The sequence below is a fragment of the Anomalospiza imberbis genome, chromosome 6 (assembly GCF_031753505.1).
Source record: "Anomalospiza imberbis isolate Cuckoo-Finch-1a 21T00152 chromosome 6, ASM3175350v1, whole genome shotgun sequence".
Classification (NCBI taxonomy): Eukaryota; Metazoa; Chordata; class Aves; order Passeriformes; family Viduidae; genus Anomalospiza; species Anomalospiza imberbis.
Genome location: NC_089686.1, coordinates 25138315 through 25157021, shown reverse-complemented (window position 1 = coordinate 25157021; position 18707 = coordinate 25138315). Strand labels below are relative to the sequence as shown.

The following is an 18707-nucleotide window of genomic DNA, read 5'->3' as shown; positions in this document are numbered from 1 at the left end:
GTATACAATAATGAATATAAATAAATTTAAAATCTAATTTTGCACACAATTTTTTTAATTCATGGGAAAAGCATCAGGGAGGAAGTTTTGATCAAGAATATGGGGGTTGGCTGAAATAGATCAAATCCTTCATGTGCTTCAGAAAGCTGTCCTAGCATGGTCAATATATCGCATTTCAAAAGAATGCTGTCGCTAGGGTAGAGTTAATTTCCTCTCAGCAGCTCTTGCAATGCTGTGTTTTGGATTCGGAATGAGAATGGTGTTGATAACACACTAATGTTTTGTTTTTTGCTAAGTTCTGTTTATCAGAAGTAAAGGACTTTTTTTTCTCTTGTCTCATGCTGCGCCTGTGAGAAGGTGAGCAAAAGAAACTGGGTGGCAACCTGGCTGGGATGGGTGACCCAAACTGACCAAAGGGATACTCCACACCACAGGACATCATGCCCAGTAGATAAACTGGGGGAGTTATCTGGAAAGGGGGTCAGTCTGGCTTGGGAAGAGTACGGTATCAGTCAGCGGGTGGTGAGAAAATGTATTGTGCATCACTTGGGTTTTCTTTCCTTTCGCTTATCATTACTATCATTTACCATTATGATGCTGTTTTACTTTGCTTTTGATTATTAAACTATTGTCATCTCAACATACAAGTTCTGCCTTGATTATCTCTGCCATTTCACTACAGGAGGTAGGAAGAAAGGAGACTGAGCTAGTGGCTGCATGGCGCTTAACTTCCAGCTGGGCTTAAACCACAACAAACACTCAGGCACCTTAGAACAGACCGCTCTGAGAGCTGTGGGTTCTGGAAGGACATTCTCCTGGACTCAAACAGCCTCACTGACTATGTGTCAGGTAAGGAAACAATTCACCCCTTTCAAGGCAGTCATTTGGTTCTGACTTCTTGTACAAGAACCTTCAGAGGGGGCATGGAAACACCTGTATGATGCCATAAACATTACACCTGCCATTCTTTGTCTCTGGAAAATGTCCTATGTTATAAAGCATAAGAATTCACCACTTTTATATTTAGTAGCATAAATTGTGGACACAATTTTTGAGAACTCACTTGATGGGGGGGAAAAAAGATGCCAAGGAATTGGCACTTTGCCTGTTTCCTAACTCTCAGGGTTTTTCTTGGAAAGCTAGTCTTACTATAAGGTTAATTTTTGTAAGGGTCCATTCTTTCTGGATGTTAAATGAGGAATTTAACCTTGTCCATTCTTGAAAATAACCTATTGTTTAGCACTCATTCAACTAAATCTGTACAACACAATTTTGTGATGTATCTGCAAAATTTTTGAGAGAAGCAGAATAAAATCATAGATCTGGATGACTGATTAGGATCCTTTGTGCTCAAGCTCCAGCAGAGGTTAATGTAGACAAAGCAGTATTGCCACACAGCTGGGAGAAGCACTAGCTATATCCAAAGCGAGCTGCTGAACTGCAGCTCTGAATATGCTTCTGGTATTTCAAAAATAAGCATGTAATTGCTTAAAAAAACATTTCTATTCAATGTTATTTGTTCAATTGAACTTATCAGTAAGTCGGACTAGGCCTATAGCTCCCTACCCATTTATTTCTCCTGAAAATAAGAAAATAATCCATTCTGGGAGTTCAAACCTCTGACTACTTGGTAGCCAGGAGATTGCTAAGGTAACAAATCAGAGCTAATTTATTTCTCCCATGACAAATTAATGAACTTTTCATTTCGTTATTAAACTCAATTGTGAATGTATACCATTGCTCAGAACTGGAAAAAAAGGCAATGTGCACTGGATGGCTTTGCCAAAAGCAAAGTAGAAATATAAAGATCTCTGTGTTCTCATTCAAAAAGTAATTTATTTTTAATATAAATGAGATACAAATAATTGGTTTAATAAATACATCAGAGAAAAAGAACATAAATCACAATGAATTTCAGGATTAAAAATAGTTCAAATATTGATAAATTGAAGCAGCAAGATAAAAACATCATTTGCCTTAAACCAAACTTGCACAGGAACTTGATAAAATGCAAAAGTTAAGTATTATTAAAAACCAAGGGCAAAACCTTGGAAGAGGGTTTTAGTGGAGCTGCAAAGAACGAATGTGATTTTGTAAAACAGGAAATTGCAATTTAGAGTCTAATACTAAAAGCCCTGCAGCTACCTTATACAAAGACTCGAATCCTGCTTCGCAGGATGTGAGCAGCTGATCTGCTAAGATATTTTTTAGATTCCCATTTCTTAAAAGAAAATATTAATCCCCAACATCTGACAGAAGTCATATGTAACAGATGTACACTCTAATTTTTATTAATCTGTATATACAAAAAGACTAGACTATTCATAGAATTTTGATGCAAACAAAAAACACATAGAAAGGTTCTGAAGATAAACTGGAAAACATTTAAAAAGTTGAAGTTTTTGCTCACAAACATGCAAATTTGAAAACTGCTTAAAAACAAGATGTTTTTACTAATATTCTAATTATTCTATAAAATAAGAACAAATGCAAAAATATTTAAAATAGTAGGAAAACAAAAACATTCATCAAGGAAAAAAAGCCAAAAATATGCAGTTCCTGGAATAATCATAGAAAAGGACTCTGCCCCAGCAAATTAAACATTCCTAGTGCTTCCATGCATACAGTGTAAGTACTCTGCATTTCTCACTAAACATCTAGCCAGGGCTAAGAGGCAGTATTGCATAATTCAATGACTCAAACTCAGGAGTGAACATGCACAGAATGTTGTGAGAATACTGTGGTAGGTTAGAGTGGCTAGTGATATATATCAAAATAAAGATCCACTATCTTATCTTCCCAGCACATGATTCTCTCCAAACTTAAAGAAGGGTAAAGAATGTTTGACATTTCAGAGATTCACTCATTAAATTGAGTTCTGTCTTTTAACAGGATGGCAAATGAGACTGTGAAGTAAGGATGCTAAAATGTCTTTATGACTTTGAAAATGCAAAGTATCTTTACACATAAAGGCAATATACATTGCAAAAATTTAATTCTCTCACCTTTAAAGAAACACATATCACATTCAATGCTTCCTTGATCTGAGGATGATGTGATTCATGGACTAGCTCCTCACAGATCCAAATGCCAAGGCTGCAAAGAGCAACACACCTGTAAAACAATGTTGGAGGACAAGTTGTTGAGAAACATTCTACAGGAACGTGCAAATTTTATGATTTGTTAAGTTTTGCTAAAGACATATAACAACAAATATGTTTTTAATACTTCCAATACAAATGCACAAAAACCTTTCTAGTGCTGTAGCTTATTTTAAAATGAGCAAGAAATCCAAAGTATGCTGGTGAAGGCAGAGTAAAGGGCAGAGGAAGCACCCATCTGAGCAATTTAAAAATCCAAAAGACATCAAGAACTCCTGAATTTCTATGTGTGTTTTGATTAAAAATATTACCTGAAATCAACGTATGAGAAATTATTATATTTTCTTAAGACAAAGTGAAAATTGGGGTGGGAGCTTCCTCCTTCCTAACACAAGAGGTTGCTCATATTTAGAGCTTCTGAGACACAGAGATGAGAAGGGAATGTTAGTCTCTCATAGACATTCACATTGTTTTAGATGGACAGTAAACAAGGATGAATAGAGGAGGGGTAAATGAATCCTAGAGACAGTATACATACTGTGATTAGTACATTAACTTTTGTTGTTTCTTCATTTAAAATCAGGAAATAGAAAAGAAGTGTAAAGGTAAAGAGTATTTAGATATATGTGTTCAAATCAGCAGATGGATGAAATTTGTTCAGAAATGTTAAGGAGCTAGCCTAAGCAATCTCTGAGCCATTAGTTATTTTCTTTAGGAACACAGTCTACAAATATTTGGAAACAACTTCAGAATTCAAAATCCTGGATAAAATTAGACAGAAATCCAAAACTGACAAGAAGAAAGCTGGTCATGTGACCTGCAATGCATTACATCTGGGAAGGAAAAACTGTAGGCTAGAATAGAAACAGAAATGGCTATGAAGCCTGTGCTGTAGAAAAAGGATTTTAGGGCTACACAGAATAATGAAAATGCTTACAGACAGCAAAAATACATACAATAATTAATTGTACATTATAGTGTAAAACTACCCTATTTGTACATTGTAACTGAAAGAAAAATTGCAAAGTGGAGATTGTTATGCCTTTTAGAAAGCTTAACATTTAGAAATGCCTTTTTGTAACAAGAAAAATTAAATTAATGCTATCTCAGGATATTCCCTCTTTTTCCTGTGTTGAGAAATATTATCAGCTCACATGAAGAAAGAGGTAAATGGGCTGACAAAAAATTGCTCTTAGCTTTCCAAAAAACTGTTTAAAGGTTCAATAAGCTGATTTTTCCGGGTTTGTAGCTTTTCAGGTATGTACTTCTAGTATTTTTAAGTGACAAAATATTAGTTTGACATATATATTCACTCTATCCAAATATATAAGGCACACAAATGCACTCTTCCTTGGTAGGCATTAGAGATTCCTGTTCCAATACCATACACAGGACTGTGTAACTGATTGCTTCTGAAGATGGGTACAGAGGAATAAAATCCCAAGCAAATTAAGAAACAGAAAACTGGTAACAATCCACTCCAGAGTTGTTTATTTGATGAAGATGCTTAGGTTTAAACATCAGAGCAACCATTCCTGGTTTAATGCTTAGCTCAGTTTTTTCTGCTTCTTGTCCAAACCATAAAAAGGGCTCATGTACACTGGATTGTTTTTGTTTTTCAAATTAAATAATGTGATCTAATAAAAAAAAACACTACCCTTCCCTCATAAATAATTTTGTCCTAATCAAAGTAAAGAATGCATTTCTAGTCCAGAAAATCCCTGAACACCAGAGTAGGCTGGGAAAGCTTATTCTCTTACCCTGTTTACACCCTTTCCTACCAGCCACTACCACAGAAAGAATACTGGACTAGACCAAACCAGTTTGCTCATTTAATATCTCTACTACAAACAATTTCAAATTCACATAATGGACCACAGTTTTGGCAGTGGTGAAGAAAACCAATAATAAAATGCAACAAATTTTTACTTTAAGCTCTCTAATATATTCACCTCAAAACAGTCTAATAAAGAAAAGAATCTATTAATGTAGAAGCTCTTTTTGTATAGCCTACCGTGCAGGACCAGATGGCTCCTCTCTTGCCGAACTTAACACAGTTTTAATTATGAGTTCCTAAAATGAAGAGGAAATACTCACTGATTTACATGTAACTCCATCACAGAAAGCATCAAAATATTATTATAGTGCACAGAGGCATATTGCTTAGCTGAGTCCCTACATTGTGGTCAGATGAATTGTTTGCTAACCACTACTCCGAATATCTAGCCTGTCCCAGATACTCATTACTGTGCCACCCCAAGAATATCCTACACATTACTGTCCTAATTTCTGCTGATGAGCCATGTATCCAATTCTTGTCAAAACATTTCCATAAAATATCAAGGGTAAAAATAGAACTATTAAAAGACTCCCTGAAGCTCTCTCGAGTAGTGCTAAAGGGTATGACAGAAAGAATCTTTAAGGTTTAAACAAGCATTTTAAAAAATTAATTTATTTAAAAAATATTTTCAACTAGTAGCAGACTGAGTGCCTACAGTGCCTTAAGAATGCTGTCAAGAAGAACTTTGACTCAACTACAGTGAAATGTCCCTAAAGCTGTAGGCTGCCCTTCATATAATTCACATAAACAGCAATTCTACAATAGAAATGAGAAGGAAGGAATTCAAAATCAGTCTCCAAAGGAGACCAAAGTATAAAGCAGCTCTCAAGTCATCATTTCTCCCTAAATTGAAACAGTTTGGAAAACTTTTCTTAGACACACAAACTGAGCTCTGTGAGTTTCAGTGTCACACTACCGAACTGTGTCATGACAGACAAGGTAAGGACTCCATTAATATTTGCCTTTTGAAGAAAAAACACACTGCTGTACAGAACACACTGCTGTACAAAAATATTTTAAAACCTCTAGGAACACAGGCAGATGTCATCAGTTGTGAAATAAATAAAATTGTCCAAATAAATTAAATAATGAATCTTAAACCTTTCAATCTTCTTGTCTCAGCTAATTAAATCTGTGATACCTGCAAATAGCCCTAGTGAGAAGAGGCTTGAAAGGGTGAGATAATGTAGCATTTCCTTCTACAAACATAAGAAAACACTTTATTATTAAATTAATAGCAATTATAATGTATCTTTAGAAGTATAAAGTTTGACAAGACTCTATGGGATCTTGAGTCTTATGATCTATTTGAAATTACTTTCAAAATTTTAGGATCTTAAATTCTTAATATTTTCTGCAAAAGCACAATATTAAACATGTGTTTGGTAATAGAATACTAGCCAAATAATCTTAAAATTCCTACCTTAACATCTGTAAACTGAGACACAGCAATGTCAGGAATATTTGGGTGAAGAGCTGGTAGTTCACGATATAAATTGGGAAAACAGACTAGAGATCCTAAAAGAACCTGTGCTTCAACTCTTGGTGCCTGAAAAAAAAAATAGGTGGGAAGAAATACATATTCTTACTTCAATCAGGAAGCTGGCATTTCTAGCTGCCTTAAAAGAGAATGATGGCTGAAATTGTTTACAGCTATTTCCTTTCTCCTGGAAATTCTGAGCTCCTGCAAAGCTGAGAAAACAGAGACCTCAGCTCCTTGGATTGTTACTCATGCACACCCCTGCTCTCATTTTCCAAGACAGTAAAAAGAAGGCAGAAGAATTGTTAGGACTGCAGACAAATGACAGAGCTTCTAACTGGGCTCAGGTCTTAGGTTCAGCTAATTGACCAGGATGTGGAAAACTACTAAATGTGATATGAGGCATTGCTGAACAGGAAAAGCTACAGTGTAAGAAGCTGACAGAGGCTTCAGACAGTACCTTGAGGGAGACTGGATTTCATAACTGGTTAGAGAGGGATTGATGGGAGAAAAAGTCAAAATTCACAGACAGTTGAAGGAGACTATGGGGGATTTGAAAGAATACAATATGCACAGGTAACAGCACCTAGGTAATCACTTCAGTATTACTACATAAGGCTGAACTTGCCTGAGTAACAAAATCAGAACTGTGAAAAAAAACCAAACAGTGCAAACACTAGCACATTTGAGTTCTCAAGCCTGATCATAAAAGTCATTCCATAGCAAAGATATGGACGAATAAGTACATTTTTTTAATGAAATCATAGTCAAAATGGACATTTACTTTAAAACATCTTCAAACACAGAAAAATGGCAGTCACAATTTTTGTAACTCTAAAATAAGACTCTCTGCTTCAACAGTAATTTTTTGCATTCTTCACATATTTTCTGGAGAGGCATGGGTAGTGCTCTAGAATAAATCATTATCTGTATTTGATAAACACTGCATTGAATTCTGGGATCAATTTAACACCCTAGTCAAGGAAAAATATACTGCTCAGTATTCTCGCAAATTCTTCCTCACCCATAAATGAGAATTAACTGATGAATACTTACATTGAGGAAAGAAGAAGCAGCCACTCTTCCTGCTGCTACAATGAAATCCATAATAAGCATGGTAGCACCAGGTAAACCAAGTGAAAAGAACTGAGGGGAGCAGTGCTTGATGATTGTATTGACAATATCCTCACAGAAGGAAAAGGGAAAAAAGGAAGAGTATCAACACAAATCAAATGAAAAATGAAAGAAAAAAGGCAGGTATTTATAAAAGTTAAAAAGCAAAAATGTGAGAAAGAAAACTCATTGTGGCCAGTAGGACACTCATTAGTGAAAGAAGAGTAGCACAAAAAGAGAAATTCCTTAAGTATACTCATATTAATGTAAGTAAACTTGGTATACTTTATAGATCAATTTAAGCTTGGACAATAGTTCATATATTAATTTACAGTCAGCTTTTAAGAGTTCTGTATCTGATTAACCATTCATTTGAATAGGTACAGAAGAGATACAGTAAGATAACCAGCTATTATACCTTAACAACTGCTTAATCATCTCCAGCAAGTATTGCCTAACTTTAAAAAGGTTAGCCTCTTACATATACCCATATGGAACCAAAATTTGAAGGAAGATAATAAAGTTTTTTGTAACATTACTGGTATATAGTTAATCAGCACAGCATATTATGTTCTTGTAGACTTACAAAAATCATTGTACGTGTTGCAATTTTTTCAAAAGTACTTGAAAAAAAGTATAAAATGCTTTAATTGTAAAAAAAATCCCAAGTCTACAGGTAGACACCCCCCCCTTTGCTCCTTTGAATAATTCTCTACTAGTAGTAATATCTAACTAAATGGCAGTACATCATAGGAGGATCTTCAATTCAGCAAGAAAAGCAGCATTAAGGGTATTAGAGGACAGAAACTGGAGGTCTGTCCTATCCATAGTCATCTGAGGAATAATTTTGGACTAATTCTGCTCTTTCCAGTTAAAGAAAACTGGGTTGTTCGAACCTTTGATCTACTCATGCCTATAATCATTCCTCAAAAATGTTCACAAACCCAACTTTTTTATACTTCTGCAACCTTCAAAAAGTATTTAAGTCCTACAATATTTTCAGACTTCTTAATATCAAAACCTATAAAAATGGTCTACTCCCACTGATCAGATACGCTCAGTACATCTCAATTTGCTGGTTCCTATACTTGCTGTAGAAACAAAGTCCTCCAATGTAGTGAGCACAATTTACTAGCTAAACTGTTGCATCAGGGAGCAAGTAAGAAGAACAGTAGACTTTAGAGAGATCTGCTTCCTTCTCTTTCTTGCATACTTCAATCTGTAACATACAATCAATAAAAAATGAGAGAGTACCTTTTCTGCCCTTATATTTGCTTGAAACGGACTATAAAAAACCATTTCTGAATACAACCAAGAACATGAGGATCATTTATCAAAATTTTCTTTTTAGAAAAAGAATCAGTCACAGCAATAATTTCCAAAACAAAGTTAAATTACTCGGATGAAAATACATTGAGTATTTTTAAGAACAGAATTTTATTTTCAGTCATGACATTTATATTATCTTGAATTTCATAATTAACTTACTTGATCAACATGAAGAAGTCCACAGTGCATTATATTGTAGAAATGAGTTAAAAAATCCCTGTTTGGAGAAACATCTTGTCTTCGTTTCATTGTCTTACAAATAAGCTTATAAGCATGTAGCTTTCCTTGTTTGTATTTATCAGTCAGCATTGTTGCCTACAGTTTTAGAACAATATTTATTATTCATAAATAAAAAAATACATTAGTTTTAGTACAATATTTATTATTCATAAATAAAAAAATACATTAAACACTCTTCTACACTTACGTTAACTTTTATTTCTGTTTCACAGTTTAGTACTCAAATTTACCTTGAAGAGCCATGGTGTTAGAATTCTCAGTGGTGGAATTAAAACTGGGGGAGATGGTGAAGTTAGGTTATCTGTTGAAATACCAAGATTGTCTCTTATCTGCAATTAAAAACAAAACAGAAAGAAAATTGTTTAAGGGAAATATATATGGCGGTGTTTTTTTCTTTTAGAAAACCCTACCCGAACAGGTCAGGTTGGAGAAAAGTTTCAGTTCTTTTACCTTGGCCAGATTCTGCCACAGTTCACACAGATAATCAAAAACCTGGGCATGAATCTCTGGATCCATGATGCTGTTGACATCTCCCAGAATTCCTAGCATCCTCCTCCACATCACAGTAGCAACATCTGCGTGCCATCCTGTAAGTGTTCCCCCAGCCATCACACTGCAACATTCTGAGGGGAATTCACTAGTTTCTGTAATCGAAGAAAAAAAGCATAGTGAGATCTACCTCTCCAGAACTGGAAAAGTTCTGATACAACTATTAGATACACACTCCTCATAAAACTGAATGATCAGGCTTTCGGAATAAGGTATTTTTTACCCATTCAGCCACCTCAACACTGTACAGTTAAGCTTTGTCTATTATAAACTCTGTAGAGGAAGAACTGTCCTGTTTCTTACATTCTTTCATGAAATAACATTTAAGGTCACTGCTGAAGCTCTAATACAGATCTGATGGACCTAGTAATACCACTCCTCTTGAAAGTATTTTCTTATATTCCTTGAAGTCAATGAATCTCCAGAACCCCACCTGGCTGCTTTCAAGTAAAATTATCTTTAAACTTTACATTTTTCCTAGTAATACATAAAGACTGTTTTTTTCAGAATCTACTAGGAAAGCATGTTATTGCAAGTCAAAGAGAAAAGCATGACTAAACTTGTCTCTAGCTATTGTCCTTTAAAGAGGTAATATGTATGAGTGGAGAGGCAACATTGAGTAACTTAGCACCACAGTCCTAACACCCACCTAGCTCTTACCACACATCAGTGCTATATGAATAAACATTATTTTTTAGGTGGAAGATGATTAATCTGGACTGTCCATATAAAGAAACCTTCAATAGATTATGATGGCTCAAGTCTACTCAGGTCACGCTTAACTACCTAAACAGCCTCAAAATACTAGATAATGAGCCAGCTTGAGAGCAGCAAGCATTCAGAATCTTCTTTCCACCCCCTCAGGTGGATAATTCATTGGGATCTTCTGAAAGTCCTGCAGCCCTCACAGACATACCAAATCAAAATTAAATCTGAATTCAGCCTAATCACATAGCCTCATCTTTTGAACTTCTGGGCCACTGTGGTAGAGACACTATTGGTTTCTAGGCTGTAGGTTTTGAAGTACAAAGTAAAATGATCTTTCTGTCCATCAGTAGGCTACTTAAGGAAATAGGGTCTGAAACACACAGCAGACACTCTTTTGTTTCCATTAGACCAAATGCGGGAGAAATATTCACATCACATTTACAAAGAAAACGTATCTTAGAATTCGATAGCTAAAATAGTTGACGTAATTACAAATTGGTTTAAATATGAAAGGGAAATAAACCAAACTTGCAAGGAGAAATTATAGAATTATGAAATTATGTCTTATTATTTATACATCAGTGATAAAACAGTTCATGGCAGGACCACATGCTAGATTAAGCTGCCACAATTCTAAGCAACTAAAACAACAATTATAAACATGTGGACTATTAATCCACTGCCAAAAACTCCAATGAAATGCAGGTTAAAATGCAAAAGGTTTTTCTTTACTTTTAAAAGCAATCACTGTAATTAAATATTTTTTGAAGTGCTGATGAAATAGCCTTGCACAGGACTGTTTACATCTCATGTGATACTAGCTACTTCACTACATTGCATTAGAAAGAAAGAAAGAAAGAACAAGTTTGTATTTTCTATCCCAGATATTGCCTAGGTCATCTGGCGTCTGTAAAACAGAGTGGTGAAGCTTCTCATCCAGCTGCAGATCCTTCTGCTCAATATGATCTGCATGCAGAGTGGCAGGAGAGGGTGTCTGTGATCGGGATCCAAGAGCAGATTGGATTGGAGAAGCACTTTCAGAGCCTGTAAATGTAATTTTTAACAGTTACCTTAAAAGCCTTTTCTATTTTCTTGAGCTATTGAAATGTTGTCTAAATACAGTGTTAACAGAAAACTGGGCTGCTTTTATGTATCAAATTGGGCCAAGAAAAGATAAAAACAGTAAGCAGATCTCCCTGTGAGTGGTGTTCTGAAAGAAACGAAGTACATGCAGAAAAACTGAAAGATGAACATCAAAATCAGACAGGTAAGTGGACTAGCAGACCTCTATTTTAGGTCCAAATAATTCTAAATGTAGTTGTTTTGCAACACTTTCAGTGTTTTTCACCAGCTAAATTTCTCATCACATTCCCTCACCTAGATTTCTCTCTAGCAAAAAGTTTAGGCAAAAAATTTCCTGGAACAAATGCTTTTTATAGATGCATGCAAGTTAATTTATAAATAAAAGCTCAAATCAGTAACTGATAATCTTCAGTGTTTATCTACTGATTGAGCTGAGAAAACCCATAGGACGAGAAAGTTCTGTATAGTTAGAGAGGTGTTATTTCCTTTAAAACAGGAAATCACAAGTGTCTGAATGACAGCACTGCACAGGCATTTTTCTGTGATAGTCTCTGAGCAACCTCTTTAGGCAGTTATGTGGTCTCCACTGTGTGATCTGTGGAGAGGGAGTAAGTAGTTGTATTTTTCTTCTGTACTATCTTATGTTTCACATCCTGAATTAGTCTAAAGATCCTTATAAATAGCTGAGTTTAGCCTGAACAGTCACACAAACAGACAGACAAAATGAGAATATTCACAACAGACTTTTCTACACACCAGCACATGTTAAAATGGAAGAATTCCTATTCATTTTAATTCTTTGATAAATGTAGCAGGGACACAAAAATATTATGTGTAAAGTTTGGTATTAGTGATAAAGTGAACTTTAGGGACAGCAAGTGAAAAGTGAGTCTTTTAAATAGCAATTTTCCCAAATTATTGTGGGAATAATTGAAGAACATTTCTCATTTGAGAGAAGTGTTCTTTCTTATAAAGAGAACAAACTGTTTAAAGAATTTGACAGAAAATGTTATTGCTGTTATCAGAACAGAAATTGCAGAAAACATCTTTATTACGTTGTTAAACTGCAAAAGGTCTCTATCTCCTTTAAATGGCTAATACAGTGAAGCTTTTACTATCAATTTAAATCAACACCTCTAGGCAGGATAGAGGGACACTACTGCTTCACACACAGACTGCTGTCTCACGTGACTTGCTACTGACCACCAGTTTTCCACATGCTTACAGACATAAACTAAAATACACCCTTCAAAGATGTTCAAAGAAGTATTTTCTTACTTCATTTCCATCCTGCTCATTAGCTGGGGACAGATGAAAGTAGTTCAAGAAGGAGCAAGAAAGAGTGATGAGGAAGAGAGAAATTGAGAGAGAGTGAGATAGAGAGGGCAAGAAAGTGGACAAGATGGAAAGAAAGAGCAGGCAAGGAAGACAGGGAACAGAGGAAGGAGGGAAAGAGATCTTCATATGATGGAAAAGAATGGACAGAAACAATTATGGAAATTTTGCAGAATTACAGGACTCTGTCATTAAAAGATACTCCAGCATACGTGGATCCGACTTTGACTGAGACTTTCACAGGTACAACTTGTTCTAGGACTAGTAAACAGCAGACAATTTCAACTTAATCATTTACTTAGAATATGATGTAAAGTCCATATACCAAAACCAAATTATCCTTCCAAAACCCTTCAGATTTAGGAAGAGTAGTTTTCTGATCAGCAGAACCACTGAAAACTTGTTTATTATAAGTGTGTTTTGAGGTTGAGTTTCTGCATTGATTTGCTGGCATTTAATATAGTGAAATTCACATTGCAGCTTCCATCATGAGAGTCTGCATACATGCAATTTTCACTAGATGGCTGCTTATCTTTCATAAAACATCAAAGAAAATAACATACTTTTGTTTTTATATGTCAATTTAGCAAAAATTAGACAATAGGCTGCAATATTGTTGGGTGCATGGAACAGTCAGAGATAGACAAAACAATTGCACAAGTATTGTTTCCTCAGGAAACCCAGCTAAATGCATGTGACACACAAGAGCTGCCTCTCTAAAACAGTGATTCAAGCAAGAAGAGTTAACCACAGAATCTCTCAATAGACAACTCAGTCACTAATTGCAATCTTATCAATTCAATTAGAGGGCACACTTGGACAAAAATACCAAACAGTAATGAAGTTATTAACATATTAAAACATACAAACAGAAAAAGAACAGATCTACAGCAAGGACCTTCAACAAGCACACAGCAAATAGAAAAATGAAGAGAACACAAGTCAAGCTGAACATTGTGGAACAAGCTGAACAATGTCCATGAAAGCTAATACCATGGTTCTTTCAGCAGAAGGGCACTTTTAAAAACTGAAAATTATGGCAGAGGAAGTAAAGATGTCTTTCCATATCTCTGAAAATGCAGGGTTTGATTTCTAACAGGGAACAAGACACAATATGTAGGTATAAGCTTTCACAGAAATATAGATAATTGTTGCAACTTGTTACTTGTTACAACTAGGGTTGTAACAGGAATGGTAGCGTATAACAGCTATGGAACAAGGAGTATGAAAATGACTATGGGCATCTTTACTTCTCATGTACAAAATCTGTTAAGACACCATTCTTTCAGATCATCCTCATAGAGAAGCATTTTCTCTTTCACACAGGAGCCCATTCAATTTTGGTTAACTGCATCACTTTTCAGTTATACAAATGCAAAGTGATATTACATGGCCAAATAACTAACATTTTGCATAATAAAACCTCTCAGTTACACAACAGACAATATAAAGAGATATTAAAATGGATGCATATAAAAGAATCCCAAGATAACTTCAATATTATACACTAGTTTGAAGGAGCACAGTGAAAACCTTCCAAAGCAAAAATAATTTATGAAAATTAATTATTTAACTACCAGCAATAGGACATTTGTAAGAGATCTAGCATACATTATGTTGTAAGAGTTTCTCCTTGGTAATTGTATAGATTTTCTCATGAAGGGTTTAAAATACATTTAGGACCATAGATAACTAAGTCAGACAAAGATTTTTCACTTATGTTATTTCACATATTACTTTTCGACAGCAATCAAAAAATAATTGAAATAAAGGAATCATCTTAAATAGAATAGCAGAAGCTGGAAGTTGCATTCTTCAGGATGGGTGAAAGATTTCTGAAATAAATACTTTTTTTTTTTAAATCTACTTTACCAGTAATAGTTGCAGCTTCAGCAGACAATGGTTGCTGATTGAGACTACTTGTTTCTGAATCTATGTGGAGTGTAGTTAGACTGGCTACTTCTTGTTCCTCAGCACTTTGTTGCTGTCCTGAAATTGCATCAATGTCAGTAGAAGCTGGCGTTCCTGCCTCAGTGCCAAAGCTGAAATCTGTACGAGGAAAGCACTGTATTAACTTACAGCATAAAAATACCACTAATACGAAAAAACCCAAGAGGCTCAGGACCTCCAAACTAAACAGAAACCTCAAATGTGCATCTTCTATGCTACTAGCACACTGTTGCAAAATTTAAATAAAATACAACAGCAGAAAGTATTGACTATTATGAATATTCTCTTTCCTGTCATAAACCCATGACTTGATGTCTGCAGAAGACATTCTTGTTACATGTCTGTATTCTGCTTAGTTGCTGTAAGTGCACCTAAATAACACAAAAATAATGGAATCATACACTAAGGAATTTATTTGTAAAATTTACAAGCTGGAAGAAATATTCAAGCTTGTTGTAAAAGCACTAACTTCAAACTAAAACTTTTACAGCAAATGACACTCTAACAAATGTTATCATCAATACTAACGAAAAAAAGGTCAGGCTGACATATAGACTTTAAATGCCATGACTGCTTGCATAATGAAGACATATATAAAAATTGTAATTTCTTCCAAAAATTGTACTATGTAAATATTATTTTAACCTTATATAATACATGATGTCATAATTCCTAGCAGCCATAATGACCCCTTCTGTTAAACAAGGGTGGGAATAGATAAATAAAATTAATGTAAAGCATTACGTTATTAAACAAAGCACACTAATTTTAACAAAGCACACCAATTGTACCATGATATTACACTTAATATCTTGATTAATCTATAGCTACACAAAGATCACTGTAAAAATAACAGAAGCCTTTCTTTAAATTTTACCTAATTACTTTCAAAATAATTAAAATAATTTCCAAAATAAATAAGCTTTAACATTTATATTTTGTGCAAAACAGATACGCTTCACAGAGGAGACAATATTGCTTTCTAACTTCTGTTCAATTACTTTCTCCTCTTTGCAAAGTAGTACTCCAGTGCTCTTTTGTTTTGGTACAACTAATAAAAAAGCCTCTCGTAAGAACCTTTCTTGTTCCATTAGCTTGCTAGTGATTTCAACGGAAAATCAAAATAATCTCTCTCTACTGAAAACTGCTGGCATACAACTTTATCTGGGGAGAAAAAAAACAACAACAAATTAAACAAAGGAAATTTACACTACATTAATCAAAAATGCTATTACTTTTGGAAAAATGTACTTGCTTTCAAATTTGCGGCTCTCATACTGGAAGGCGCTGAAGGAGTCGGAGTGGCTGTCCGAGCTGATGAGGTCACTGCTGCCCGCGCTGGCAGGCGATGTCCACTCGGAAGGCACGCCTGGGTCATCCACAGGACGCATTTGGTTCTGCTTGTTCAATATATCAGGAAGGTCTTTAGGAACTTCCAGGCTGCCAGGGCTGCTTCCTCTTCTTGTCACATTCTAAACATTGAAGATACATAAATTACCTTACAATCTTGGATAGCTTATTTACATAAAAGGGAAAAAGAAATCCTACATTTGGTGAAATCAGAATGTAACACAGTTCTTAAGTACCTAAACAAGAAATTGCCATCATTCTAAATACCAAGATTTTCCAAACCCCCAAATGAAGAACCCATGCAGTCACAGAATTTCATAAACACAAATTTTATTTGCAGAGTGCATTTTTGGGATGCATAACGTAAAAGGCTAGGATTCAGGGTAGCATGGGCCACATGGTAGGTATGACGTGAGAGAGAAAAATAATTTAAAAGTATATCACATCTAAATAACTAAAGAAAACTTGTTAACCTTGGTTTCAGACACAATGGCCTATAGGCCGCCATACTATTATCAAAAACTTGATTTATAGAAGGAGCAAATTAATTTACTAATTCATTCATTAATCTTCTTATGACTAAAACACCACTTCAGTACTGGTTTGGAACACAAAAGACCACACATAACAGAAGCAAGGCATGCAGATTTGCTCATTTACAAATAAGGTGGTGGGCTATTTGAATTCTTTCTTTAAGGCATGTTTTTCCACAGATAGCACTGTTTGCTTGAGAGGGAAGAGATAACAAAGTAGAAATGCCATTTTATGAAATGGCAAGAAATTTGTATGTATTATGAGACTAAAGATGCCTTCCTTTTACACCAGGCCCAGTCAGTTCTGCATTCTTTTACTACTGTACCACCAATTTTAGGTTAACTCAGACTAACAAGCTTTGCATGATATGGTTTTAGCATTCAACAGATATAGCAATCTAAAACTAATCTTAGTGAGTTGGTAGTGTTTTAAAGAGGCATGTCGGTTGTGTGCTAAGTGAAAAAAATGAGTGGTAGTTTTGGTGGTTTCCATATTTACTCAAACTTATCTCAGCATTTTTCTACTATCTGAGGAAAGTATCAATATTCCTTCCTTTCTTTCTTCTGGAACCAACTGTGATGATTTCTGGTTTATTGATTTTCAGACTAAGTTAACCTTTTTCATAGACTACAAGTTAGCATTTTGTTGTGTAACTCAAGACTTACTAACAACAATACTTTGTGCCAAAAATCAAGTTTCATAAATATGAGTTCAATACAAAAGAGGAAGAAAAAGTATACACATGGACAAACTCTATAGATTCTCTCTTGCCATTTATAAAAGATGATGATAAATAAACAGTTTTTTAATAACTTTGAAGAATCTTCTTCTGTCCCTTATTTTCACCAACTTCTCTACTGACAATTTTCTATAGAAGTATGTCTTACAGGAGTATGTCTTCAAATGATCTTGAAGATTTTAAAGAAAAAGGAACTAAACAATTTTGAAACACTATCTTTAAATTGTTACCCATTCTGTTCTTAATTTGCAACTTTTTTTAATATTTTCCCTTTTGTTGCTACTTAATAAGCACTTATCTCTTCAAATCAGTTGCAAACATTCAACAGTAACCAGAAACTCTTAATTTAAAATTGATTAAAACTTATTATGAATGCCATTCGAAATAACATGATGCTTTTGGAAAAGTGTAAGAAGAAAGCAAGTGGAAAGTTGATTTGATTAGAAGAGCACTATTTACAAGAAATTATTCAATACTTGGAAGTGAAATTAAAAAAATAAAGAAAAAAAAATATATTTGAGTAGTTTTGTAGTCAGTTGCATTAAGTATACCTGTAGAGAACAGTACTGTACTACAGCATGTTACTCAATTACATACCATGCCGAGGACTGCAAATTTACATTTAAACTAGTATTCTGAAAGTGTCTGTGTACAGGCAGGTATCTTTGCAGGTTCAATTAAGGCTGTTTAATTCAATGAGACTATTCATCTGACAGTAACTTCTGCACTGCTTCCACGATGAAGATTCAACAGATATGAAAACACATATTATATAAAATGGCAAGAATCTATGCCAAAGGCAAGGAATAATTAAGCAATATTCTTAATTCTGATTCATAAAAGCCACAGAAATACTTTTCAGTGAACTGATTTATCATGCCATTGAAAAGTTCGCACATATATGGAGACTTAAGTATTGAAATGTAGCAAGTTTAAAGGCTTACCAGTGCATTACCGCTGCGGAGTCTCTCAGCTATAAATTCATCCATGAGGTCAGGAACATTTGTATTGCTACTTCCAATATCACTATCAATAGGGTGCAGCTTTTGACTCATGTCCTCTCTATTAGCTAAAAGCAAATGAACAACCATTTATAGTAAAGAACGCATCAAGACATTTTCAAAACAAAATGTAACAAATGAAAAAAACCTGCTAGTTAAAAGAAATTTAAAAATCAAAATTGCCAAACATGCATTTTAAGAATGTTCCTCTTTTAAAGCAGATTCTACTTTCAGAATTAGTATGGCTTCTTCTTCCCACTTAGCAGGGGTTAGTTGATTTCCAATTCCACCTTTAAGAGCAGGAAGCTTATAGGTAAGCACTACTCAAAGTTGTTAATGCTTGTTTTAAGGATAA

The 18707-nt window shown here is 34.7% G+C and overlaps 1 protein-coding gene across 4 annotated transcripts in view; it reads right to left on the bottom strand.

The window, feature by feature from the left end:
• Positions 1 to 18707, bottom strand: part of RALGAPA1 (Ral GTPase activating protein catalytic subunit alpha 1) — a 130229-nt gene that overhangs the window by 63695 nt on the left and 47827 nt on the right. For all 4 annotated transcript variants that reach the window (XM_068192910.1, XM_068192911.1, XM_068192912.1 and 1 more), the window contains 11 exons: positions 18296 to 18420; positions 15984 to 16200; positions 14651 to 14827; positions 11252 to 11404; positions 9554 to 9747; positions 9334 to 9432; positions 9023 to 9178; positions 7478 to 7606; positions 6365 to 6490; positions 5116 to 5174; positions 3006 to 3114 (listed from right to left, as the gene is read on the bottom strand). In XM_068192910.1, the coding sequence (XP_068049011.1) occupies positions 3006 to 3114; positions 5116 to 5174; positions 6365 to 6490; positions 7478 to 7606; positions 9023 to 9178; positions 9334 to 9432; positions 9554 to 9747; positions 11252 to 11404; positions 14651 to 14827; positions 15984 to 16200; positions 18296 to 18420 (1544 nt within the window). The remainder of the gene's footprint in view (positions 1 to 3005; positions 3115 to 5115; positions 5175 to 6364; positions 6491 to 7477; positions 7607 to 9022; positions 9179 to 9333; positions 9433 to 9553; positions 9748 to 11251; positions 11405 to 14650; positions 14828 to 15983; positions 16201 to 18295; positions 18421 to 18707) is intronic.